The following is a 27,417-nucleotide window of genomic DNA, read 5'->3' as shown; positions in this document are numbered from 1 at the left end:
GTAAGAAATTCACCTAAAATAATACACTAAAAATTGGTAGCAAAAGGACAGGAAGGATATTTTGAGCCTTTAGCTATGTTGTGAAGGACTTCAAGGCACTTCAGAGATGAGAAAGGAATTAAGTCTAGGCCTCTGACTGCAGGGTCTCTGGTTAGTTCTGTTAGATTCAAATCTTCCATTTCTTCAACCTATTAATTTTAACCAAGAGCTTTATGTCTTCTGTTTCTTACAGACCTGTACATTTGCTTGTCATCACTGCATTGGCAACTTATTAGTATATTTCTTTCTACTTTTAAATCAACCAAGTCTTGATGATTTATTTTGTGTGTGTGTGTGTGTGTGTGTGTGTGTGTATAAATATATATTACTTATGCCACTATCCTCACTGAAATTCATAACTAGGAAGACCTTTTCCATTTTAGATCAGCATCTCTATTCAAATTACAAAGGTATTATAATGTTAGAAAGGAAATGGGTACAAAGGGGAAGCTGGCTACCATGGTGCCAAAGGCAACAGCACTGCAACTTTGGTTCAAAAGATGCCTTTGTCCTATGGAAGCATCATTTGCAATGAAGTAAACACTAATCCTGGTATACAGAATTGGTTATATAAACAGAAGTTCTGTGCCAAACTGAAAGTGCTGTTTAGAAGAATCGAATGGCATCTATGATCGAATAAATTTACCCATGGAAAAAGTTGGCTATTGTAGAACCACAGAATGTTAGAGTTGAAGCGAAGCCTTTCAGTCCAAAAACCTAAATTTACAAATAGAGAACATCAGGCAAAGAAGAGAGATATTATTTACCGAGATTATACAGCTGAGAATCCTAGATCAAAATGTTGCCAACTAACAGAGCCTAGTGAAAATATTGAATTTTTTTAAATTAGTAAAGTATTAAAAATAAATTATTAACTAGTACATCATATAAAGATGAAGTAGTAGCATAGTTAGAGATGACTGACAATTTGATAGGAACACTAAAAAAATAAATTTTGTTTGTCTCCTTAAGTGAAAGTCTAATTGTGTGTGTGTGTGTGTGTGTGTGTGTGTGTGTAGGGCGATAATCTGGTAGAAATAAGAGGAAGATAAAAAAAGGAGTGTTTACAAAAGGCCAGGGAGGCAGAAAGTAGTGAAGAAAATAGACCCTAAACTAACTTTTTCCACCTTGCTCAAAAGCTGGAAAGTAGACTACTAGCGTGGAGATCCTCCTTTAGTAATCTGGGACCTGGTTTTCTGCATCCCCAAAAAGCTGTCCTTTCTATAGCAAAGGGCAAATTTAGGAAGTATATTAACTTCTTTTAGTCTAGTCTCTGAAGAAAACAGTTCTCTTGGGGTTTTTAAATGGGCATGGGTCAGTGACTCAACTAATACATATTATTTCTTATAGATCGTACAACTCACCTGAAGTAACTGAACCCCTATAAAATTTTCTTTATATGTTTACTATTTATCTATTTACTTTATGGGTTTACTCTGCTGTATTAAAAATAGAGGCTTAAAAATAACAGAACTGTGCTATAGTAATTATAATGCTGATGGCTAAAACATAGAGAGTTCTTACGAGGTGGGCTCTATTTTAAGCAGCTTTCATATATATTATCTCATTTAACACTCACAACCACTCTACAAGGTAAGTGCTATCTATTATTATTCCCATTTTAAAGATGCGAAACCTGAAGTATTAAGGAAATTATGGATTATAAATAGATAGAGCCAGGGTAAACCCAACTGTCTTGAACCCACATGCTTAAGCCTCTGCACTGTGATGGATCAGATTCACTGCTCTAATCCTACACTTATCTGAGTAGAGAACATGAAGACACCTTTGCAATTTTGTTCTCCCAGTTTCTTCCTAATTTAAGTTTATTAATGAAAACAACATTTAAGTAATGTTAAAAAAATCAATTAAGAATAGAAATATTCATCACATTTCAGAGCCTAAATGCAGTTCTGTCTGATTTTCTAGGAAGCAGTGAAGTAAGGAGGGGGCTCTCTCTCCCTTATCTTTCTAGAATAGCACTGCAGTCTCAACTTCCATGAATCTGACAGCAGTAATACAATCAACACATGGCTATATCTTCACATCCACTCTGGGGCAGAACCCCTCACTTGATAGAAATTATTCAGCATCTCACTCTAGTAAAAGGTTTACTCAGAAAGAATTAGGCTTTTGTTGTTTCATTTTCTTTTATTTTAGAAGGCTGCACTGAGACTGCCTATAAAAATTTCCTGTGGTCTTCCCACCACCCCCAGATGGTAGTGTGAATAACATTTATTTAAATCTATCTTTGAATTTCAACCTTAACCCAGCCAATTATTTTTATAAGGCAGTTCTAGATTGTATCCAATTACTTAAATTACTTCCAAAGAAGTGTTAGGTGATGGATTTTTTATATGTGGTAGGGAATAAATATCTGATAAAATGTGAATTCTATATTTTCTTTTGATAAACATGTGGTTAATATAATAGTGTTTTTTTAAAAAAAAAATTATCTAAGATATATAGAAAGGATTAAATCCTATCTGACGTCTGTAGGTTTAGAAAGCATTTTGCATGCTTTTGTGACAACCAGACTGAATTACTGTGATTCTTTGTTTGCAGCTTTGCCAAAAGCATCCTCACAAAGTCTATAATAGCTCCAGGACACAGCAGCAGGGATGACCCGGGACCTGGGGAAACCAAGGCCTCCTTTCTCAAATCTCAAACCCTCCAAAATATGTTCCCTTGTCTTTCAATCTAACCTCCTTAAAAATGTATGTTTTGGGGGACACGGAAAGTATGATTATTTATAGTGCCATTTGAGATTGGTTATATTGGACATGGGAAATTCCTCCTAAATGTCTTGACTAGATGGTCCTATTTTTATTTCTGGAAATTACACAGTGAGATTTGGGAAGATATTTCTTAAAGCACATAAACTGTGTTTAACTCTTGTTTATCTCTTTATTTCGTGAAAGTATATCAGAGATATTCTTTTTCAAGTACATAGTAATGCTCCACGATTCATAATTAATTTGAAATCCTTCTAAACACCCTACTCTAAAAATTGTGAGTTCCAAGATTTAAAACACTGACTTACTGATTTCCTCCAGCTTTAAAGTATTCAGAAATGAGATGAGAAACAATAAAGTATGACACCAGTTATAGTAGTCCCCCCCTATCTGCAGAGGGATACGTTCCAAAGCCCCCAGTGGACTCCTGAAATCAGATAGAACCAAACTCTCTATATACTATGTTTTGTCCTATACACACATGACTATGATAAAGTTCAATTTATAAATTAGGCACAATAGGCGATTAGTAACAATAATAATAAACTAGAACAATTATAACAATATATGGTAATAAAAGTTATGTAATGCAAGCGCTCTCTCTCAAAATATCCTATTGCACCCTATTCATCTTTTCACTTCAAGGAAGAATTTTACAGCTTCTCTTTAGCATATCTGAATTGCCAGCATCACTACTGTTATGCTTTGGGGCCATTATTAAGTAAAATAAGGGTTACTGGAACACAAGCACTGCAATATCACGACAGTCAATCTCATAACCCAGATGGCTACTGACAATTGAGCTGGTAGCTTATGTTGCGTGGATACAATGGCCACAAAGAGGGATGATTCACATCCCAGGCAGGAAGGAGTGGGATGGCACAAGACTTCATCGAGATACTCATATTGGTGCATAATTTAAAACATAAATTGTTTCTTTCTAGAATTTTTCATTTAATATTTTCGATGAGTAACTGAAACTATGGAAAGTGAACCCACAGATAAGGGAGGACAACCGTAATGTGTTTTTCTGTTTTCGGAAATAAATCTTTGACCCAGGGACTATTGAGTCTACAAAGTAGTGGCAGATTCTGGAACAGACTTTCCAGGTCCGACTATTAACTTTATTATTTACTAACTATATGACCTTGAGTAACTTGCTTCAATTTTCCCTGCTTTAGTTTTCTCATCTATACATAGGGAATAATAAATCACCTGCCTCAGGACGATGATGAGGATTAAATAAGCGAACGCAGGTAAAATATTTAGAAGTGGTTACTCACATCTTGTGAGTACTGGATAAGTATTAGTTGTCATTGTTACAATTATTAAAAGAACATTTTGTTCCTCCTAAAACCATTCTAGTATGGCCTCCTCTCCTTAAAGGAAATGCAGACAATAACCATTCTCATGTTTTTGATAATTTTTGTAATCTAGAGCAGGGCCAGAAAACTAAGGCCCGTGGACCGGATCCTGCCTACTGCCTGCTTTTGTAAATAATTTTATAATTAGTTTCATTAAACACACTATATTTATCATTTACATATTGACTGTGGCTGCTTTTATTCTACAACAGCAGAGTTGAGTCATTGCAACGGAGACTGTATTACCTGGCCTTTTACAGAATATGTTTGCTAACACTTGATTTAGAGTAAAACAAGGTTTCAATGTTTATTTTGAAAGGTCAGTGAATGACAGGATGGGAGAATATTGAAATCTGAACCCAAAGACCATGGTTTTTGCTCTGTCTCTGCTGCTGGTTTCTGTGTGGACTCAATAGGTCACATTAACTTTCCACACCTCAAGCTCTGCATTCATAAAAATAAATAAAAACATGTATAAGATGACTACAATTTTCAACTTACATAATTAGTGTAAATTTTAAGTACAATCCATGCATAAAAGTGCCTGGTCAAATTTAAATTACTAAGCAAATTTGGGGCATTCATTATTGGTGAAGTTACCAAATCTATTCCACTCATTTGCCTTCTTGATAATAGAGCCTCTTGGCAGGTCCAAGCTTGTCCTTCCCAGGCTGGTTCTGGGCCCAGTCCAGCGCCACAGCCTCCTTTAACTGGTAATGGATAATTTCTCCCCAATTTGAGCCTTTAGAATAATGATTTTGGTTATGGGATACATGGAACATATGATTAAGTAATTATTTTCGTTTCTCTCTGAAGGATCATCGTTAAAAAGTAGTGCTTTCCAGCCAATGGCATCGAAGCTGCACGCAGCTCTAAGGGACCCTTTGCCAGCTGGCCTCATTAAATCTCTGATGTGCTCTCCGCATTTGGCCATCCTAGTGTGTTCACTCATCGACAACTTTGCCTCTCTGTACCAGGGCTCTTAGGTTTACACCTTCATGTCTCTTCTTGTGCTTTCTTTCTTAGGTAGACTTTTGTCTTGTGTCACACCGACTGCCTTAAAGAAAAAGAAACATTCCACCATTCTTTTTTTTTATTTTTCTGAAAACTTAAGATCCAGATCCCTTCTCTCACCTCTAACCAAGCTCTGAGAGGGAAACAGTTGTGTCTACAAAGCGATGGGTTTTCCTTTTTACATGCAGCACCCTCCCTCCCTGTTCTCCTGCGTAGTGCACTGTGGCTTATCTATCATTATTCTGAGGGTCATATAAAGGAATTTGTCCTGTTAAAAGCCTGAGACTTTAGAGGATAGAGAATCATAAAGCTAAACCCTGTAGATAAAGCCTGTCTCCTGTGTGACCAATGACAGCAGGAGACATTTGGGAACCCTCAAGAAGAGGCAGAATATGGCAAAAGATGTCCCACACGTAAAAATTCTTTAATAATGCTCCTATCTGAGCAGCTTTATCACTTAGAAAGGCAGAGGGTATCTGTTCTTTGAATTTATGATAAGTAAAAAGTTTTTATTCTGCATATGCTTCCCAATTATGATTTTGACAAGTTATAAACATTACATTATTACTGTATTACAAATATTTAGTTTCATTCTTCCAGTGAATGTGGTAATATACAGAATAGTTGATTAATCATACACTAAGTGCTGAAGAGTAAACAGCTCAGAAATATTTAAAATTCTGGCTAGAAAAGACATATATTCCAACAGACATACATAAAGCTTTCTTTTTTAAAAAAAAGTACTATTATCTTAGATCCACTTAGCTTATCTGATCAAACTCCCCAAGGTCAAAAATTTAGAAGGGACTAAGGTTTCTGGTAGTAAAGAAAAATCATCAGAGTTTCATATTCTCAAAGGAAGTTTGAAAAGTTTCTATTAAAAAAGTGACACATGGCAAAGAAATTTACACTGATACAGTACAAAACTGTAAAACAAAACACAAATATTTTCGTCTCCCAAGATCTTCAGTAGCTGAAGCTATTTGCAATTCTGGCAAAACTGCTAAAGATAGTGACTGATAAACCTACCAGAAATAAACAATGACATTTAGTTCTGTCCTTCTTTTCCCTTTGAGTCACCCTTAGTGGAAGGGCATTCGGTAAATATCAATAAATATCAATTTTGCATAGCAGTTCAGAGAAAGGGCTTTAGAGTCAGACAGGCCTGGATTTAAAACCTAATTCTACCACTCATCGTATGTGACCTTGGACATACAAGACTTAACCTCCATGCACCAGTTTCCAGAACTGCAAAATCAGGATCCTAATACCAACTTCATAGGTTGCTATTAGCATTAGATGAGATATATGTATGCACTCATAATGGAATATTATACAATTGTCAAAATAAGTCAATTACAGCCATGCTCAATGACATCAATAAATATTGGCATTATAATATTAAATTAAAAAAGAAGTCCACAAAATAACATACAGCATGATTACCATTTAATAAAGTTAAAAACAACTAAAATTTAAAATGTTGTTTTCTATCAAAGGAAATCAAATGAATAATGAATATGAGGTTCAGGATCGCGATTATCTTAGGTGACGAGAGCAGAGGACAGAATAGCGCTGGGGAAACCATATGGTGAGCTGTACATTACCATCAAGGTCCTACCTTTTGGCTGTGGTAGGAAAGTCTCTGTATTTATTATATTACTTAAAATTAGCTAAATAAATGAGTGGGGTGTAAAAGCAGTTAGTTTAATGAATAGTGACACTAAAAACATAAAAATACTCTAAGGAAAAAATATCTTTGAAGAAAATAAAAAAGCATGTGATAATCTCTGGTACATTCAAAATTAAAATTCTATGATTATGTTCGGGCACTAAAATGCACATAGTAAATAATGAATTCGGTGTAGTGAATATACCCCTGCTGGCTAGAAAGTGTTAGCAAATGACTAGGACTCCTGGGAATTATCTAATGACCTGGAAATCTAGAGACTTCTCTCTGTCTCTCTCTGTCTCTTAAACTCTTTTAAATTTCTTACTAGGACCTAGCTGAAAATGATGTTGATGACACTGTACAAAGCTAAAGCATAAAGCTAATGTCTTTTGGAAGCATCAGCAAAATTAATATTCATGTTTCCATTTATAATAATAATGAATGGGAAAAAGTATCTAAGTATGAAATATGTGGGTAGGAAGGTAGGTATGTAAATATCTGTAATAACCAACTTCCTGTTATTATTTCCAATTATTACTACAAACATCTTTAGGTTAAAATGTTAAGATGTTTCTATCCCTTACGAATGCATCATTACAAAAAGTAGAAATGATACTTTATATATGTGAACTCATAACCATGAGAGAGAAATATTATCAGCATCCCATTTCATAGATGAAAAAATTGAGGCACCATGAAACATGACCGAAGTCATACAACTGGCTGGGGCTATTAAACAGTTCACTAAAGCTGCAATATAGCTTCTACAGAGAAAAAATACATTTCACAACATCCAGCCTATTCATGATCAGGATGCTTTATAAGGTACCTGTTACTAAGTTCAAATCACACAGAGGGAAATATCTGAAGACTCCATCTCCCTGCAAAAGGGGTTAGGGTGAGACAAGTAGAGACGAAATAACAAATCATCTGAATATGAGATTTCAGACAATAAAACTCATTTGCCTTGCCAAGAGGCTTTCACTTAACTTTCAGTTTGGTCTTGTCAATTTAGTGGCAAAAGAGGAGGTTTTCAATCAAAACAATGTGTAGGTGTGTAATATAGAGAGTTTATTAGGAAGTATTGTGGTCTTACCTTCGAGGGTACTTCCTCTTGGACTTTGCTGGTGAGCAAAAGGAGCCTGCCTGTCTGGCAGAGGGAAGGTGAACCACATGAGACTAGGACTAAATTCTCTGATACACTGCTGGAAGACTGCAAGGCAGAGGGTGTGAGATGAACAGAACCTGGTCCTGGAAGGCCTTGAGAAGAAACAGTTGCCTGGTGCCAAGAGGCTCTTCTGGGCTTTTCTCTTTCTCTTTAAGATCTTTCATATCAGAAGATTTCTTGCTACCTTATTCATGTTTTGCAACCCCAAAGCCTCAGGCTGACACCAGCCAGAGCCCAAATAACCACTGCCTTTGTAAGAGAGTTCAAGCAGTAAGGCTAGCATGGGCAGTGTGAGAAAACATTTGAATCTTTAACTGCTTTTTAACAGATAGTGTGTAAACCATGGAAACAAACAGAGGGATATGCTTCTTCATAGACGTACAGTGACCACACACACAGTTGTGCTGCTAAAAGCTGGCATCGGTCTATGATGGACTATGCCTATAATGTAGGAACCCTTTTTATTTCTTCCCTCCATGAAGAGTTGATTCTTTCATATGTAAAAATCATGTTTCCTTTTATTATCATTAGTGGTCTTCAATTAAATCATGTGCTTTTATCATATCAATCTATGGAAGTATTTAGCCATATTATTTATAGAACGTTTAGGTCTTGCCTTTCAAAGTCCTCAGTAATCTTTAGTGTTTGCTGGTCTGCTTTTAATTTATCAAAGCCCTCCCTCCACAAGCCTTGCACAAAACACACAGCAGCAGAGATTCCTCCTACACAATGTGTATTTGATATGCTTAATGTTCATCTTTATATACACACAGGCATATAAGAAATGTGGAGGGTGTCTATAAATTCAAGGAAACATTTAAGTGCACAGTGATACATAGATACATGGGTATAATACTTTATGTACTTGATAAATATTTCATCCCTGCCATAAAGAAAGCTTTTTATCAACTTTGATTGTTTTTTTATTACCTTAAAGTATTGCAGTTGTTTCTCAGCATTCATTGTTCCTTCCTTTTCTTGTCTCAGACAGGAATTGAAGATGAAAAGCTCTGTATCTCTGAGCCACCCTTTCAGTTCTTTGATCCTGACCTCCAGCTGCCTTACCAGGCTTCCACTTTCAGGAGAAAGCAGGTCACGTGGACCCGACCCACTGTGCCCTGCCATTGTGTCGTGGATCTTCTCTCCTAGGGTTTTCTAATGCATCAAATTAAAAACAAAAACAAAAACATAGATTAACTTAGGTACCAAACACATATCACAGTTTGGCTGGTAACAAGGGCCACCTGGAAGGTGTCCAGCTGCACCTGCCACCTCGTGACTTGATATTCAGTTCAGATTAGCTCATTGTCCATTTAAGATTCGAATTCTTAAGCAATGTGTATTGTTCTGACTACCACTAGAGGCTTAAGAAGACCGCGTTCACTTATAATTTCCATTAACAGAAAGAAGTTTTAACCCAAAAGTTCACCATGGTCACTGATAAAAATTCATTTGAATTCTCTTGATGGGAGTTTATAGCAAAAAATGCTCCGCATAAAATTTTTAAGAGATAGAAGACTGAGTTTAATCAATATACTAAAGAGGCCAGGAATAGATTGTGCATAGAGAATTAAATTCCTTTTGTTTTGTTTTGCTTAGTACAATTCCCCAAACCATGTGACTGAGGGCTGTTAAGAAGGGGTAGCCTCCTTGGTACTGTTGTTGATTTTGCCTCACTTGGAAATTGTTCAGCCCCACAGTTCTTCCCACTTAACATTTGTGGATGGTAGACTTTCCAATATATGTGTCAAAATAAGTCCCAATCCACTATGCTAGAAGCTTTCTTAGGTTAACTACTATTTTATGAAGGTGTAATTGGGGAGAGCTTTTTTTTTTTTTAAACACGCTCTCTTTGGAAAATCAGTAAGAGTTAATCTATAATGATGAATTAAACCTACAAAGATAAGCTTTAAAACACAAGCAAAATTAAGCCAACAAACATTCATCTACTGTGTAGTGTTCTGTAAATAACATCTTTAGGAGATCGTAACAGAAAAATAGCCTTTCTTGCCAACAACCTTATATTTTCATGGTGCAAATATTGATAATTTGAAGATCCTCAGTGGAATCCAGATTTAGCTATTGTTTTTATGCTGTAACAAAAGTAGCAGCAGGAGGTGAAATCAATGCCCTTGGAGGGCAGGGTCACAAAAAAGAATTTATTGCCACTTTTTTGTTCTGGAACAGTTTGCAATCATAAATTCTTCATAAACAGAATACTTCAGAGAATGGTCCGTCTTCATAAATATACGACAGAGGACATCAATTTCATTTAATTCACAATTTGTGTCAGCACAGCAGATGCCAATGCCTGCCTTGATAGGGTTGTTTAATATGCAATTGAGACAGAGTAATATGCAGCACAGGGGACAAAATTTCACAGATTAAACTGTACGCACCACTGACATTTCATTCTAATGTATTTCCATTCCACACTGTTCACCTTAGATGAAAGTAATATTAAAAACCATATCCCTCTATTTTACTATTGTTAGAAGTTAAAATCCTTGTCTTTAAAATTTTTTTCATGCCAATTAAAATGTAATCATGCCAATTAAAGGAGTATGCCTGGTGGTGTGAGCATGGCACAGGTTTTGTTAAACTCTTCCCTCCACCCTTCTCTCCCCCTAAATCATTACAAAACTCTGCATATTGTATTCAAATGATATTTTTTGTCAAAATGGCAACCATTTTTAAGATGTTTGACTCATTGAGGATAACTAAATATTGTTTCTTTTTTTACTATTATGTAGATTTAAAATTTTTGTCGAGAAAGCAATAAATGACATCCTTCGAACAATTTTCAAAGAAAATTATTGTTAGCTATTTATCAAATTAGAAACAGATATAGTTCTATTTGTACATAAACAGACTATAGCTTTATGAAGCACATAAAGTTGCTGCTCTCATTTAGTAAACCACCTTTTAAAATACCATATACTAAGCACATTTCTCCTGTATGAGATCAATGAATTCTGTAGAATTTGGTAGGTTCTGGTTTAAATCACCATATTATGTGAAAGCCATTAATTACTATTAAAAAGTAATGTACCAATAGGTCAGAGCAAAAACTTGCAATGTTTTAAGTTACTTTGCACAACTGCAGAATGTAGTGAATCTAGATGAGAAAGCAAAGATTTAAACTTGCGGTTTTTTAATCACCTAGATTAAGCATGGCAGAAACTGAACACTGGCATTCCTCCAAGTCATCAAGGAACACGGAGGGCTTTTTATTCTAAATATTTTTGGAGTATTATTTCTTTAAAAATTTTTCTTAAAAAAAAAAAAAAACGCAGGAAATGTAAGGCATGCAAAATTAAGCTCCATAACTGACACCACCCATACTTAGCTGTTATAATTAATCATTTAAGTAATTGACAAATTTAGCTTACCCTTGATTTGAAGTGAAGGCAATTTAAGAGAGAAGTTGATGAAAAAATACAGTTTAACCTCTCTCTCTCAGCTGTCTTCCAACAAAAGGACAGTACTGTCTCCTGCACAGTGCCATCCTGGTCTCTGGGTAACAGAATCTCTATATTGCCTTTTTGCCAGATTCTTGCATCTCAGTCTTTGGCTGAGACCCAGCCCATCATTGCATGAAATGAATTACATGAAACTTTTTTTTTTTTTCAGCTTTTGTTAAAAGTGAGCTGGAAATTGAGGCACAAAACAGAGGCTGATTTAATTCTGCAATTCAGATTTGGGTCAAATTTGCATCTTTGTTTTGGTGGCTTTAGTGTTACTTGAAAGCTGTAGTGACAACTCTACTTTTCATCTGAAGGGTACAGTAAATAGTTAAACAGTGGATGTCTCTAACATGTACCTTCAGAATAAATTCTATTAACATTCATTCAAGCATGACAGTCAGTGTATATCAGATATACTGTATTATAGTTGACTTGGTGCATACCCATAATACATGGCATATTTTACTTACTTTTTTATGTATTAAAGAACCAAAATTATTAAAATCTGAGAGGAGACAAGCTCAGAGAAAAAAAAAATCAACAGAAGAAGAAAAGCAGTGTTTTTCCCCCATAATAGTATGAATAGCTTGTTTGAAATGTAGGTAGTGAATTGAAAGAGAGAGATATTTGTGCCTCAAATTAGAAATCAGACAGATAGAGTACTTCACTACACAAAAAAAATGTACACATAAGCTACAAACAGTAATAAAAATGCAAATACCCCAAGCCGTTCCCATTTTTCATTAATTGAATCCACTTTTTCAAGGAGATCATGTGGTAGTGAAACGCCACCTTTCTTCAAAGCTTCAACCTTACTAAGCAGCTCTGTCTTTTTCAGGTCCCTGATGGACATCTCCACACTGTATCGCTAAAATGAGAAAAGAGAAAGGTAAAATCATAAAGGAGTGAGGTGCTCTTAGAAAAGCTTTGAGCACAGCGTTAGTGATGCTCATAGGTGTTAAAAGTTTTTATTTCTAATAATATTTACAGGGAGACTAAACCTCAGTAACTTAAGCAGTGGAGAAATATTGCCCAAAACAGTTAAAAATACATATTTTGCATACACAAATAGCCATGTTAGTCGGCGGGCTGGTCATTGAGTTTATTAAGATTTATGTCTTTTTAAACTAAACTTCACATACACATTTGATCTTTAATTTAAAATATTCCAAATAGGAAAATACCTAGTTTAGGTGGATTTACTATAACAGTTAATTTTGGTCAACATTTGGCTCCAGGGTGCAGCCCATCTCTCATCTCTGCCCCTCAAAGGACCAGTTTCAGAGTGATACAAATAAAATGATCCCCCCAAATTGTGTGACTTCCTCCTTATCTTGTAAGTTCTCTCTGAATTCTCAGTGAAGATTTTTTTTTTCTTTTTTCTTTTACTTAAAAATTCTACGTGAACTTGAAGAAGAGGTACATATAGAGAAGAAAAAGAAAACCAGTGCTTTGGGAATGGTTAAAAATCTATGCTTTTTTATTGATTACTGTGAAATATTCCTAAACATCACAATTGACTATAGAATCCTCTCTCTCAGTATATATTGTATTCTAACAAACTGCCAAGTGAGTCTCTCCTAAAAGATGTTTTGCTAGAGATAATGCATTGTGCTATTTACTATGACAGTTACTATGGTGATTGTCTTCAAATAACTCTATTTGGATAACTTCATAGTTAGAAGGTCCTATATTAAGGATAGCTATAAATGACTATGGCTGTCATTTTAAATGTACACATAAAAACATCTCTAAGTAGAAAAACTATATTCTAGTTAAAATATTAAACATATTTTACAATTTTAGCACAGTTCCAAAATATAACGGCAATCCCAAAACTTCTTTCATCGAGGCATAAAAGTTAAATCAATGAGGTCCTTGATAGTATTGCTCCATTGCCCTGAGATAAAATTAGCACTTTATCAGCTAATAAGAAAAGCTTTTGTTTGAGCAAAGTGGCAAATCAGCAAGTCCAAAACATGCCCAAGCACTTGGATGGTTTTATTTACCTTGAAAATATGATATTATATAAGATCCCAAATCAAATACAATTGGAAGGAGCTTAAAGAAAAAGAAAGTATGAAAATCCCCGTTTCGGTTAATTGATGTTCAGCATTTGTGTGCATATGTTTGCATACTTTTAGTTTCATATTTTAATCTTTCATTTGCACTAAACATGCACATCATTTGTATTATGTAAACTTCTCGAAATGTTAGTCATTTGTGGATCACAGAACAAAATGTTTTAAATAAGGTGATTTAAAGCATTTCGTAGTATTAATGAATGCTGATCATGGTGTCAGAGTATCCAAAATTACATGAATATGCATAATGAAAAATTTTAAGGGTTGCTTTAGAGCTCTTTTAGAATTTGCCTGTAATACGTGGGAAATTCTGATTACGTTTCTAATGGAAGGCAATTACCAGGACTATGTTACTTCAACACTTAGAAAACACAACTGTCCACTCGAGTTTTCTGGACTTTACATTCAACAAGTGTTCTAGAAACCTACATAGTGTTTTATTTGTCCAAGTGATGATTGGAGTAGAGGGCAATCTGCTTTATGTAATTAGATACCCAACAAGAGATGATCTTGCTGACAAAGTTTTACATAATTAACTCAGTAAGTTTTCTTTGACACAATATCGGGGGAAACAGCATCTCAGGCAGGTGGAAGAATACCATTCAAATCTTTAGTTTATGCCATGTACATTAACTGACAGAGGGAGTCCTCTGGCTGTGCCACCTGGGAGCAGTCTGGACCAGTTCTCATTTGCACCGATGACAAGCTCATCTCCCTTTTTTTATCCCAACTTTGAATGGCTCCTACACAGCATGTCAATAAAGAAAGAGAACAGTTTAGATGTGCCCTGTAAACATGATGGTCTTGTAATGATAAAAATATGAAAAACGATTAATTTCATTTTAGATATAATAAAATAATTTTCTCTGTGAAATGTGGTACAAGTAGTCACTGCAACAGCTATTATAAAAGATTAAAAAAAACTTGTCTTATGTATGCTGTCTTTGTCACCATGTAACTAACCTACCATATTAACAGCTTGATGAAAGATGTGATTGATGGACAATGCCTTCAAACTGTAAAAGCTAAGAGAATCCAGCTAATTGTTAGATGTATTGGTATGTGAGTGAAAGGTACTAGAATGTCATGCAGTTTTAGGTGAAATATTTATTTTAATTTTTGAAGCACTCTGAAGGTTGAATCAGATATGATTTAGGACATCAAGCTGTATATGTAATAATGTCAGAGGGTTATATTTTTGTTGATGCTAATACGTTTTTGCTCTTCCCTCTCCAACATCTTTTCAGAAGCATTAGGCAGGGAGAATCAACTGCCAGCTCTATCAGTTCCTGGTCATCCTATCAAGTAGGGCTACTTTATCCTGTGGTGAGAAGATAATTTAATCTTCATATTCATTCCGCCCACAGCAGTAAATGAGCAGAGGCTGCCCCACTGTGTCCTGCGGTCTGGGGATGTTGTGATATAGACTGCTCTTCAATAGCCAAAAATGAGATTAACGAAGTTAAAGTCAGAAGGCTTTTCTTGAGTGCTAAGGTAAATAAGCATCCAATATTTAATTTCCCCACAGCACCTGCAGTAGACCTCTCTGTCTAGTCAAAAATAAAATATACTCTATTGAAAGGGCATATTTACATCATTAAGTGTATTTGCTTGGCCAATTCGATTTTGAATAATGAAGCCTCATGATAGATATGTGAATGATCTAAATTAAAGACTTAGGCCACTCCTATTTTAAATGCCACTCCTGTGTGTATATACAGATATATAAAGAAAACTTAAAAAACAGAGTTAAAAATAACTACAGACACTAGTCTACTTTTTAACTAAGGAATAAAGAAGTTTTTAGAATATTCTTATTCAGTGTTTACTTTTTAAAAGCACAAATGCTAAAATTGAATTATAAAACAAAGCTAGCAAAAAACAGGGATTTCTGAAGTAAATATAATTAGAAATGCATGAAGACTTGATTGAGATAACTTTTTTGACAGTTATGCTAAAGGCTAGGCTTTTTTCCCTTCTCGAACCTTTTTTTTTTTTTTTTTTTGTTAAAAATCACACCGAAAATTCTGCCCAAATGGAGACTGGAACAATGCCTTGAAACAGTGTTAATTGTCACCATGGAAACCAGAAGAATAAGCCATTTTGAAACTGGTATAGAAGGCACACATTGAGCAACTCAAGCATTTTTCTGCCTCCCTCAATGTTAAAGAACAAGATGCCTTGTCACTGTGAGGTCAGAGAAAGAAAGCATCATGAAAGGGTTGTAGATGCTCACTGTCTAGTAAATAAAAAAAAATAAAAAAATATACTACATACAGCTAATGCTATAAGACTCTATCTACTGAATCTTTTTGAAATAGAAAGATCATCAAAAGATGGCCAGGATTGGGGGATGGATTCCACCTAAGCAAAACTTCAGGGCTATATTATGTGAACCTTGCCCCCAAAGCTCCCTGGGAATTCTGCTGTTGTAATAAAACTTCAGAAGAGGAAAGAAAAAAGGCAGCATGATGGAATTCAAAATAATGCTCTAAAAGCACACAGAGAGATTAAGACATCCATTGTAAGACTTTTGTATGGTGCTTCTGTTGGTTATGCTGAAAAGAGACCAGACATTGCTGAGCAGAGAGTGAAGTTTTGGCTACAAGAAACACAAGAATTAAACCAAAGAATTTTCTCAGTTATTAGAATAGGGCTGTCAGATTCTGTGTCTTCAGGGTTTGAGGATTTACGTCTTACACTATATTTTAACTGGGCTTTATGTGACTTGATATTAGGAAGAATTAAAGCAAGGAAAATGATCTAGTTATCAGAATGACAGATATAATAATAAAGATCTCTGAATATCTTTCCCAGTCTAAAGTAATACAACAAATACCTATATATTTGCCATAAACACACAACAAAAAGGTAGAAAGACAGAAAAAAAAAAACACTGAGAAAACAAAATGTATTTTAGTCTATGAACTAGAAAGCATATGCTAAGAACGCACCAAAACACCAAACTACTGGCAAAATGATGTGTGAAAATACGCATTTTTGTACAAAAAAAGGCAGGGATGTATCTGTGTATGGCTCTCATATTGTGTTTTCTGGCTAGTGTTTTCCCTCCTCATGTGAGGCTTCATGGTGGCCCCTCAGCAAGTCCATGCCTAATGCCATTCAGTGGTGAACAAAGAGTCTTTTTTTATGAAAGTCCAGGGTCCACAGCTCAGCTGTACATGCCGAGTGCAGGAATCTGCTAGAGGCCAGTGTCGCCTTTGCAGCAGCTCTTGTGCTGCCCCCTTTTTTGGAACACCAGTGTCCAGCATCTCACAAGGCATGTGATGTTTCACATGGAGCTAATATCACCAGCACTTCAGGAAGGTGTTCAAGACTGAAGAAGAGAGTTCAAGCCCAAGACAAATAATAGTCGTTATTTCTTGCAAACTCCTTGTATTTTACCATTAGCAATTTATGGCGAATAATTGCACAGAGAAATTATAAAGACTCCTACAATTGTCCTTGTAAATTAATAATAGGCTTTCTTGATTGGGATAAATTTGCTGCTGAGCCTTTGGAAAAAAAATTAAAAAGTGCAATGTCATTTAAAATTGCCAGAACTCACACAGCAAATTACATCTGAGGTTAAGAATTGAGTTTTCCCCCCTCTTCTAGCTTATTCCATTTGCATGATCTGGAAATCACATTACATTGGCCATGTATTGTTAATTGGACATAGATTGCATTATCTTTAATATAAATCAAACTACAAATATTAAAATGAATTGCAAATTCCCTAATAGAAGATCATAAAACAATCTTTTTTAAAGTATCTCCCATTAATAATTTAATTCCAATTATATCACTCAGAAAACTTAAGTAGGAAACCTGGTAACTTATTTCTCCAATCATTTCTTTTACATAACAAATACCTAAGCTTTTAAAATAAATACCCAGAACAGAATTCATTATTATAGAACAAAAATAAAACAAAAATAAAACACCAATAAGTGAAAACTTTTCATGCCAATTTCATGTACGATACTGCCTAAGAACACCAAGCCTGCCCATCTCGTGCCTTCTGTACCCAAGTCAAGGGCAAGAAAAAAGTGTCATATAGGAAAGATTTACTAATTTTAAGAACTATTGCAATTATAATCTTTAAAATTATAAAATTATTATTCTATTTATTTTTTAAAAGGTTCTCTAACCCCTTAGGTTTTCTATAAATTTGGTATCTTTTTGATGCCTTTGCATGGCCTTTAATGAGTTTATATTAAATATTTAATACTGTTTAGAGCATACCCACTACTACCAAAAACAGTTATATTCCCAGCAGTCCCACTGTTTCAGGCAGAGGACTTGATTGATCCTCCTAGCCTGAATTGAGTAGAATGAAAAGAAGCAGTTGGAAAATAGCTGCAATCATTTAATGCAGATGACCTCTGACAGCCTCGCAGCTCTTCTATCTGAACAGAAATTTGCATGGGGTCTCTGTGCAGAGGAACAATGTAACCTAAATGGTAGACAATCTTTATTCTAATGAAGTGGGTGTCAAGGTCAATGTAAAACTGCAATGATAAATGGTGCACCACTAGGCAAGAGAAGTTGCATAGGCATTGTAGTGCTTTCACATTAATTGAAGACTGAAATGCACTGCGTGAAAAGCACAAGCCTCTCTTTTCACCATAACGTGTTAATACGCCAATGCCGAAATGATTTCTTCAAGATGTTTGCCTGTTGACATGTATCTTATTGCAAAAATAACGCAAATGTGGAATTATGGCACAAAAGGACATTTTCAGAATTGAGCATTTTCCTGGATTAGAATTACAAAAATCTAAATAAAATGTCCCCAAACAACATCCTGACACCAAATGTAATTCCTTTGATCCCTTTTCTTTTCTTTTTCTATTTAGACCTGTCTTTAATTAGTTTCAACCAAGCAACCTTTCATAGAACTCTTTGCTGGGTACTTTCATACTGAACTAACTGTGAAAAAAAAAGGACTGAGGAGAAGAGAATCATTCAAATATAATTTTTTCTTTCACTTTTAAGTTTTCTCCTTAGTCTGCAGTTAAGATCTTCAGGTGTTCTTTGTCTTGAATGAAAATGTAATGAAAAGCCTCTGTTTGTAAAAGAAAATAACTATTTTCTACTGCGAGAACTAAAAACTATAATCTGGTCGTTTGACATTGCCAGAATGACTATACAGCAATAATTACACCATTTCTTCAGTTGATCTAGCAATTTTGGGGCAGTCAATATTTTTTATTATATAAAAATAAGGACAGTAAGCTGCTTAAAAAAAAAAAAAAATCCTGATCTACTTAAGCCTGAAAAGGAGACATTGTTTGCTAATACACTCATTAGCAACCAAGCATTTTAACTTCATCAATTAAACAGGAAATGAAGTTGCACCATTAGTTTCACAATTTGCTAAAATACTGATAAGAGCACATTCCTAACTATTTGAGAAACATTTCCAGGCTCAATGCATATATTATAAACTCGATGCATTTTTACAGTTGACATTTTTTGATTCTGGTAGACTCTGTGATATAGCTAGCTTTCCAACACTAAGCTTCCTGCTACAAATAGATTTCAATAATGGAATTACAGTTATACTAGTCAGGAATGGTCTGTAGGTCTCTTGGTCTGTCATCTTGGTGACTGGAAGGCTATTAGTATGATTTACTATAAAATAAATAATATTGCTAGTGTGCAACTCTGATGTAAAAACAAACTGTCTCAAATAGTAATCAACATTCCTGAAATGGTAATTCAGAGGGAAAAAAAAATCTCAACACGAAGAAGGATAGTGAAAAAGAAAAAAGTTACTGATGAAACTGTTTAAAAAACTGTACAGCTTCATCTGTGTGTGATTCGTCAGGTCTGAAGCTTTGACGTGCCCAAGGGGCAGACCCCAGCGGGGAGTAGGCTGCCGAGCTAAATAGCTGTGAAAGAAGTCTTAATGTAGGATGGAATTCAAACTAACCTTGACATGACCTCGGGAAAAATATGCAAAAAGTAAAATGAATGCACTCTGCAAGATACATCCTAATTTTGTGGTGGAGCTGGTTAGTTTTACAAACATAACTGAGACCTTAAAAGAAAAATAGAAAGCTAGTAAAAGGAGAAAACTTTGGAATTCAGGCAAAAACGTAAGCGGGCATGATGTGTTACTGTGAAGGCATGTGAACCATTTGGAAAGAATCCAAATAAAAACCCACAACGAACAATATTGTTGTCAGCCTGTCTATTCAGGAAATTTTTTTTTTTTTAGGTTGAATATAAATGACACAAAGCCAAGATTACATCATTGCATTACAAAGTCTGTTGTGGCTTTTAGCTGAACGAGCCCCATGGATCTATTGGTTTTGGACAGTAATTCAGTAAGGAGGTTTTAATGTGTTATTTTTCCTCCAGTGTCAATAAAAATAGAAGAATTTAAGGAGAAAATATTGTGGGTGCTCTCTAGTTTATTTCTTGCTTTTGATCTGTATTTGATAAGCCAACCTCAAATTTTAGTTAATGCATTGAGCTTGATTTGACTTTATTATAAATGTTGCTGTTGGAAGTGATCAATTTAGGAGGAAGGCATTTGTTCTAGCTCCCTGGCCAAGAACTGGCTAACTCATTGGCTATATGGAAATTTTAATTGAGTGTCAATTTGTGTAGAAATTCAATCCGATTACAGTCTCAATGCAATTTTGTAGCAATACCAGTTATTTACTACACTACTAACCAGATTTTAAACATAATTAAATTGCTAAGATCATACACCCAAAATCTAATGACTTAAATCCCTATAGCAAGGATGTGAATATCTGGGTCAGGTATATGTACTTCTAGTAGATTTTCATAAGCCTAATCTGAGTAGAAGGATTCAGTCATTCAGAGGCATAGAAGTACAAGAAGTTTTGTTGAGAACCTGTTAAACAACCATTAGTAAAGACCACTGCTTAATGCCTATGTTATGCCAAAGACTCTTTTTTGGTTTAATATTACATAATATTTATATTAATGACATATAAGTAAAAAATATGTGTATTGGCATGTTAATCAGATTGCCAGATTATACTAAACTCAATGATCGTTAAAGAATAGTAACTATTTTAGCTCAGAGAAGTAGTACAATAGTAAACTGGCTGGGGCAGAGAAGGGGATCCCTTTTTGTAGTGTTTGCTGATTCCCTAGTGTAAATACTCCCACCATGGCAGAGTCCAAGCTACCAAGATTCCGAGCTATCAGGTTGTTACTGCTGGCAAAATTCCTGAATTTTTAACAATCAGTTCTCACAAGCCAGCACGAGCCAGCTCCAGCACCCCATTACTTGGCAGCTAATGTAAAGGAGCTGAGTTGAGCACAGATAAGTCATCTATCTTTTATCTGCCAACTATTGCTAGTGTCATGGGAAAAGAGAACTACTTTCTCTACAAAAAGAATAACAATACATAAATATGATGATTACCAACATTTGATCCCAGTGAAGGGAAAATGAGAGGAAGCAGTATGGACTGCAGAGGATGGGAGAGCATAAGCTCCATCTAAAAGGGGCAACCACGAATCAGCCAGCTCTGCCAACTGTTTCCACGTAGGAATATGGCCTCAATATGGGTCTGTATGGCCAGGTATATATTTTAAGAGAAGACGAAAATATTTTTTTAGGTGAAATCTCATAATTTTTAGATGTTGAATTAAAACTTTAACACTGTACAGGCCAATCTATGTCTCTATGTTGGATCTGGATTTGTAGGCAACTAGCACTATTGTCTAATGTCTATTTTAAATATTAGATTCTAAGTGGAACACAGCATGCTGGCATACTAGATTAAATCTAAGATGAAGATATGACAAATGTTCACACAGACAGAGTTAACAACCATTCCCTCCGTCCACCAAAAAATGAAAATAAAAATACAAAAACTGTATAAAGAATGGAGGCGGCTAGGCTTCAACTGTCTTCATGTTCAATGCGTCAACAGACAATGAAAGGTCAATGTAAATGTAAAAAAAAAAAAAAAAAAAGGAACATGATTTGGGGCTGAACTGAGGCACACACAATGGCAATCGTGTTTCAAAAATAAGAAAGGTAATAGGTAGATTAGCATGCCTATGGTTTACTAGTCCCAAACCTACAGTCCTCGTTCTGGTTGGGTTCCATTTTCCAAGAGGGATGTAAACAATGTATCGAATGTCCAAAGAAGAGCTCTCAAGGAAGGGAGAAGGATCAAAACTACAAGGAGCAAGCTATCGAAGAAGCTAGAGATATTCAGCCAAGGGATAAATAAGAATTGAAGACGAGAGAAGAGAGGAAAGGATGTGTTAGTCGACTTTAAACGTTTAGAGGACTTTTACGTAGAAAATATTAATCTGTTTCATCTGCCCTTAGAAGTCAAGCCTAGGATCTAAGGTTGAATATAGGAACGTGGCTTGGGCAGTAGTGAGTTCCCACTCACCATTAGCTCAACCATCAGTATTTAGGCAGAGACCAGAAGTCTACCCCATTGGGATATTTTATGGGTTAATGAGGCATTAAGTGAGGATTGGCCTAGAAGATAGAGTTGAAAATTCTTCTCTGTTTTAGAAAGTTGAGTTTCTTGGGGCCCACATTCACTGGATCAGCCATAATAATCACATTATTATATGTAGAAGAAATGCCAAGACTAAAAATCACAAAGTTAAGGAGTAGCTGTCATTTGCTGGAACAGGACTCAGATGTAAGATTCTCATGCAGAGAAACCTAGGAGAACAACAATAGAATAAAGACAACCACATAAAATGTAAGCTATAAAGTCTAAACTCAAGATAGGACACAGAGAAAGAAAAGCCAAGGTTAACCGAAAATCCCCAATTAATCATCAATCTGTTTTACTTTAGAGAAGTATTTCATTGAAGTATTAAATAAAACTTTTCTGGTCTTTTTCTGATAAATATTTTATAGGAAGCTTCTACTATAGGATTGATGCAGTTAGGTCCATATTTATTTTTAAAATACTTTTTTCAATTACAGTTGTCATACAATATTATATTAGTTTCAGGTGTACGTGATTAGCCATTTATAAAACTTATGAAGTGATCACCCTGATGACCCTAGTACCCATCTGACACCCTACATAGTTATTATAATAATATTGAGTATATTCTTTATGCTGTACTTTACATACTCATGACTATTTTGCAGTTATCATTTGTATTTCTTAATCCCTTCTACTTTTTTTTACCTATCCTCCCAAACCTCCTCCCATTTGGCAATGATCAAAATGTTCTCTGTATCTATGAGTTTCTGTTTTGTATATTCCTTTATTTTGTTTTTTAGATTCCACATGTAATTTAAATCATATATTTGTCTTTCTCTAACTTATTTCAACTAGGTCCACCCATGTTGTTGCAGCTGGCAAGATTTCATTCTTTTTTATGGCTGACAAATATATATATATATATATTCACTTCTTCTTTATCCATTCACATATTATGGGCACTTAGCTTGCTTCTATATATTGGCTATTGTAAATAATGCTGCAATGCACATATTAATGCATAAGTCTTTTCAAATTAATTTTTCGTGTTTCTTTGAATAAATATTCAGAAGGGGAATTGCTGGGTCCTCCTTTATTTCTTATGATAGCCTTTGTTTTAAAGGCTATTTTTTCTGATATAAGTATTGCTACCCAAGATATTTTTCATTTCCATTTTCATGAAATATCTTTTTCTATCCCTTTACTTTCAGTATGTGTGTCTTTTAATCTGAAATGAATCTCTTATAGGCAGCATATGTAAGGGTCCTGTTTCCTTATCCATTAGCCACCCTGTTTTATTTTATTGGAGCATTTATTCCATTTATATTTAAAATAATTATTAATAAATATGTATTATCGTCATTTTATTATTCATGCTTTTTATCTTTTTTTCTTCTTCTTAAAGAAGTCTCTCTAATGTTTCTTATAATATTGGTTTGGTGGTAATGAACTCCTTTAGCTTTTCTTTGTCTGGGGAGCTCTTTATATGTCCTTCAATTCTAAATGATAGCTTGCTGGGTAGAATAATCCTGTGTAAGTCCTTGCTTTTCATCACTTTGAATATTTCATGCCAGTCCCTTCTGGGTTGCAAAGTTTCTGTTGAAAAATCAGCTGACATTCTTACAGAAGCCCATTTATAGGAAACTAACTGCTTTTCTCTTGCTGCTTTTAAGATTCTCTCTTTGTCTTTAACCTTGGCATTTTCATTATGTTTTGTCTTGGTGTGGACCTCTTTGGGCTCATCTTGTTTGAGACTCTCTGTGCTTCCTGGGCTTGTGTGTCTATTTCCTTTGTCAGGTTAGGAAAGTTTTCCATCACTATTCTTCAAATAAGTTTTCAATTCCTAGCTCTCTCTCTCTCGTCCTTCTGGTACCCTTGTGATGTGAATGTTGTTACACTTGATATTGTCCCAGAGGCCCCTTAAACTATCCTCAGTTTTTTTTGGATTCTTTTTTTCTTTTTTACTGTTAGCACATCGATATGTGGCACTGACCCTCAGGCTGATTGGTCGTGAGGACTGGCCGTGACTACAGTGGAAGAGCTGTTTTGTAGGGGCTGACCCTACGGAGTAGTATTCACTTCAGTGGGGCTCTGGTGCCTGCTGAGTCTGCCCTTTGGGTGTGTCATTTGTGGAAGTGGTTATGTAGTGCTCTGGTGTGGTTTTTAGCTGACCACTGGGTATGTTGGTTCTGGGGCCCCTTGGGAGGGGTTCTGGTGCAGGCCAAGTTCAGCCACTGCCTGTGCCCTGCCAAGGGTCACTTTATAGGAGCTACAAAGTGATCTGTAGATGGTTGCCACTTGTTCTGGGCTTGGAGGTGCCTGCAAGAGGCTAAGCTGTGAACTGAGTCCAGTTGCTGCTATTGCTGAGCTTGGGACTGCTTAGAAAGAAGTATGGGGCATGCTAAGGCAAGATACTGCTTGTTTGGGGCTTGTAAACCTTTGAGAGATTTTAGGAAAGTCCACAGTGTGAGACAAAACAAGCTGTTTGTATGGAAAAGCCACTGGAAGTGGCGTAGGTAGGCCCACAAGGTGGGTGGGGAAGCATCTCAGGGAATTACCAGGGCAGAGTGAATAGTGTTAGCCAGGTTGATGGAGACTCAGCTATAGTGTCCACCTGCATATGCAGGCTGGGTGATAGGAGGGCTAAACAAAGGAACAATGGCTTCTGCTGGCACTTCTGTCTAGGAGAAAGCTGCCCCTCTGGCCCTTCTGAAGCCAGATAATTCAGTTATTCCCTGGTGCCTTTTGAGCTGCTGCTCTAGTGCAGGAGCTCAGAACAAGTGATTCATCAGTGAGTAAATCCATGTACGGGTCCTTTAAGAGTAGCACCTGGGACTCCAGCAGTCTTGGTCTTACTCAGTCACAATCTCCATTGTTTTTCAAAGCCAGAAATTGTGGAGACCTCTTGTCCCAGCACTGGAACCCTGGGCTGAGAAGCCCTCACTCCTCAAGGGGACCTCCACAGTTGAGATATCCCTCCTAATTTTTAATTGCCACACAAGAGTGTGGGACAAGCCCATTCTGACTCTCTGCCTCTTCTACCAGTCTCGAGGTGGCTTCTTCTCTGTGTCCCTAGTTACAGAACTTCTATTCAGCGAGACTTCAGCCAATTTTCAATAATGGTTGTTTTGTAGTTTAGTTGTAATTTTGAGGTGGTTGTGGGAGGAAGTAAGCATAGCACTCTCCTACTCCACCATCTTGACTGGAAGCCAGTCAGGTCCATGTTTCAACAAGGTCCCTCTTGTAGACTTTTTTAAGACATACGCTTCACAAATGCCACTCTCAAAATTTTCTTCCATCAACATAGAATTTTCTTTCACAGATATCTAAGAAATGTCTTACAACCCTTGCTGCTAGCAGTACAGGCATAATGGCAATTTCTCCTTCATGCTATGAGACTTCATGGTTGTGCTGTTATGTTGAAATTTGCACATCTCAATGGGTTTTCTGTGCATTCCAATGCACTTCAGTGATGATGTGGATCATTGCCATAATACATCATGACTGTTCTAATTATGGTTTCATTATGATGCACCATATCAGAGCTGTCGTAATGTCATGTCAGCACATAGTAAGAATAGTTATGCAATTATGTAATATCTGTTAGAGTATGCAATGTAGGATGGAAAAAAAGACACGAGGAGCAGCAATTAATGTAATGAAACTCAGTTTTCTCTTTTAAAAAAGTTTCCAGTTTAAAAACATCGTTTCTTTTGTTTTCCATCTCCCAAACTAAGCGAACATCTCCAAACACATCTATTTTTGTTTACTTGGGCACTATTACATAATTTAATGAATTTCTTAATAAAGCAAAATAAGAAGAGAAAAAGGAAATTCCCAACTTCAGCTCTTCTCCATGTCACAAAAGAATGAGATTCCCTAACATATGTTGTAAGTATAAGAAATCCAGTAAAACTTAAGTGTAGTAAATTAAAGTCCACTGAAGGCTTACTATTATGTAAACTTCAAACTCAATGTTACATTCTTCTACCTTCCCTGATCTCTTGTATAGACACAGAACTTCTTGCCTCACTCCCTAAAACTCGATTAACCAGCTATGTCTTAAATAAGCAAATTGTGATAATGAGATAAAGCATTAATACAGTATTTACTTCCCTAAATTATCACCATAAATATTCATTTGCCTTGAGTCTAGCTGCCAAAATATACCCAAATATCTATAAAAATAGAAATCTTGTATTTGTCTTATAAATTTGAAGAATAAACTCCCAAAGGATGAGGGCTCTGCCATTTTTTTGGTTAACCACGTAGTACCTTGAATATTTGAGACCTTCAGAAAACACAGAATCGATGAATAGTTTCTCAAACTAAGCAATACATGAACTGCTGCTTGTTTTTATATACAACCATAGGAGAATTTATATATCAAAGCTTACCCCATATCTCTACAGCTGAACTACAGGACTGTTCAATGCAAGTATTTATAATAGAAATGCTGATGAAGCCTAAACTATGAATGTATATGGTTGTGCAGCAGCAGCCATTTCAAATATAAATATATTTTTGGCATTAGGAAGCACCAAGTTTGTTTAAATCTGGACTTTTTTTTTTACAATTGCAAGTAATGTTAATAGCACGCTGTAAATGTTAAGGCTAAGTGTACAATGTCAAAATAGATTGAATCTCTCTGAAAATTGGAAATTCAGGCTTTTCAAACGTAATCCAGATGTTTGGCTTTTATTCAGATTTCAAGAAAGAAGGAACTAATATGATATAAAATTCATACATGCATATTTCATTAGTGCCTTTTGTATCGCTGAATTAAACATTCTGAAACGTGCTTTTCCCAAATCACACAGAGTTTTAAACCAAAGCAGTTGCCAAGATGCTGCACACCTCAAAAATAATGCCAAATTAATTTCATAAGGAAGAGACTATATATTTCATATCTTAACTCTATTGGTAATGTTTCTTCAAGGAGAATATTTTGCTTTTTCTTTGAGGATGACAAGAAAAATGAAAGGTAGAGCACTGTAACCACTATAGTTTATCAAAAAGGTTATTACTGCAGAATATGGTTACTTCAGAAATCTGAGAATTAGTGGCCTAAATGAAGTCTGAAAGCACTATCCCCCATATCGTGTCACCAAAAACCACCTTTTCAAGTTTAGTGCAAATGAACATTCTCCAGGGACTACAAACTTCAGCACTGAGAAGCAGATCCAGAACTCAACATGTGATAGTAGGTGTTAAGACAGAGCCATCAAAGCATTTCCAAGTTTTCTGCTCCCAAAACATTCCCAAAATGGAATACCGTCATACTTTTATGCATTCCCATCATGACTTTTTCTTTGTAGGGTGTTTTTTTTAAAGGGTTTTCACATCTATAACCTTAATGGATCCATGATGCAATGGAATTTTTCTTGGTGACTACCCAAGTCCTTGTAC

General features: G+C 35.6%; 1 protein-coding gene across 1 annotated transcript in view; it reads right to left on the bottom strand.

Annotated features, from left to right (window-relative positions):
• LOC105305421 (A-kinase anchor protein 6-like) overlaps positions 1 to 27,417 on the bottom strand; it is a gene marked incomplete at its 5' end in the record, with an annotated part of 117,780 nt that overhangs the window by 56,644 nt on the left and 33,719 nt on the right. The window contains 2 exons of the mRNA XM_011380015.2: positions 8,923 to 9,147; positions 12,181 to 12,327. Coding sequence (XP_011378317.1) covers positions 8,923 to 9,147; positions 12,181 to 12,327 — 372 coding nt within the window. The remainder of the gene's footprint in view (positions 1 to 8,922; positions 9,148 to 12,180; positions 12,328 to 27,417) is intronic.

This window comes from Pteropus vampyrus, unplaced genomic scaffold (genome assembly GCF_000151845.1).
Source record: "Pteropus vampyrus isolate Shadow unplaced genomic scaffold, Pvam_2.0 Scaffold384, whole genome shotgun sequence".
Lineage (NCBI taxonomy): Eukaryota > Metazoa > Chordata > Mammalia > Chiroptera > Pteropodidae > Pteropus > Pteropus vampyrus.
This window is presented reverse-complemented; position numbering and strand designations above follow the sequence as displayed.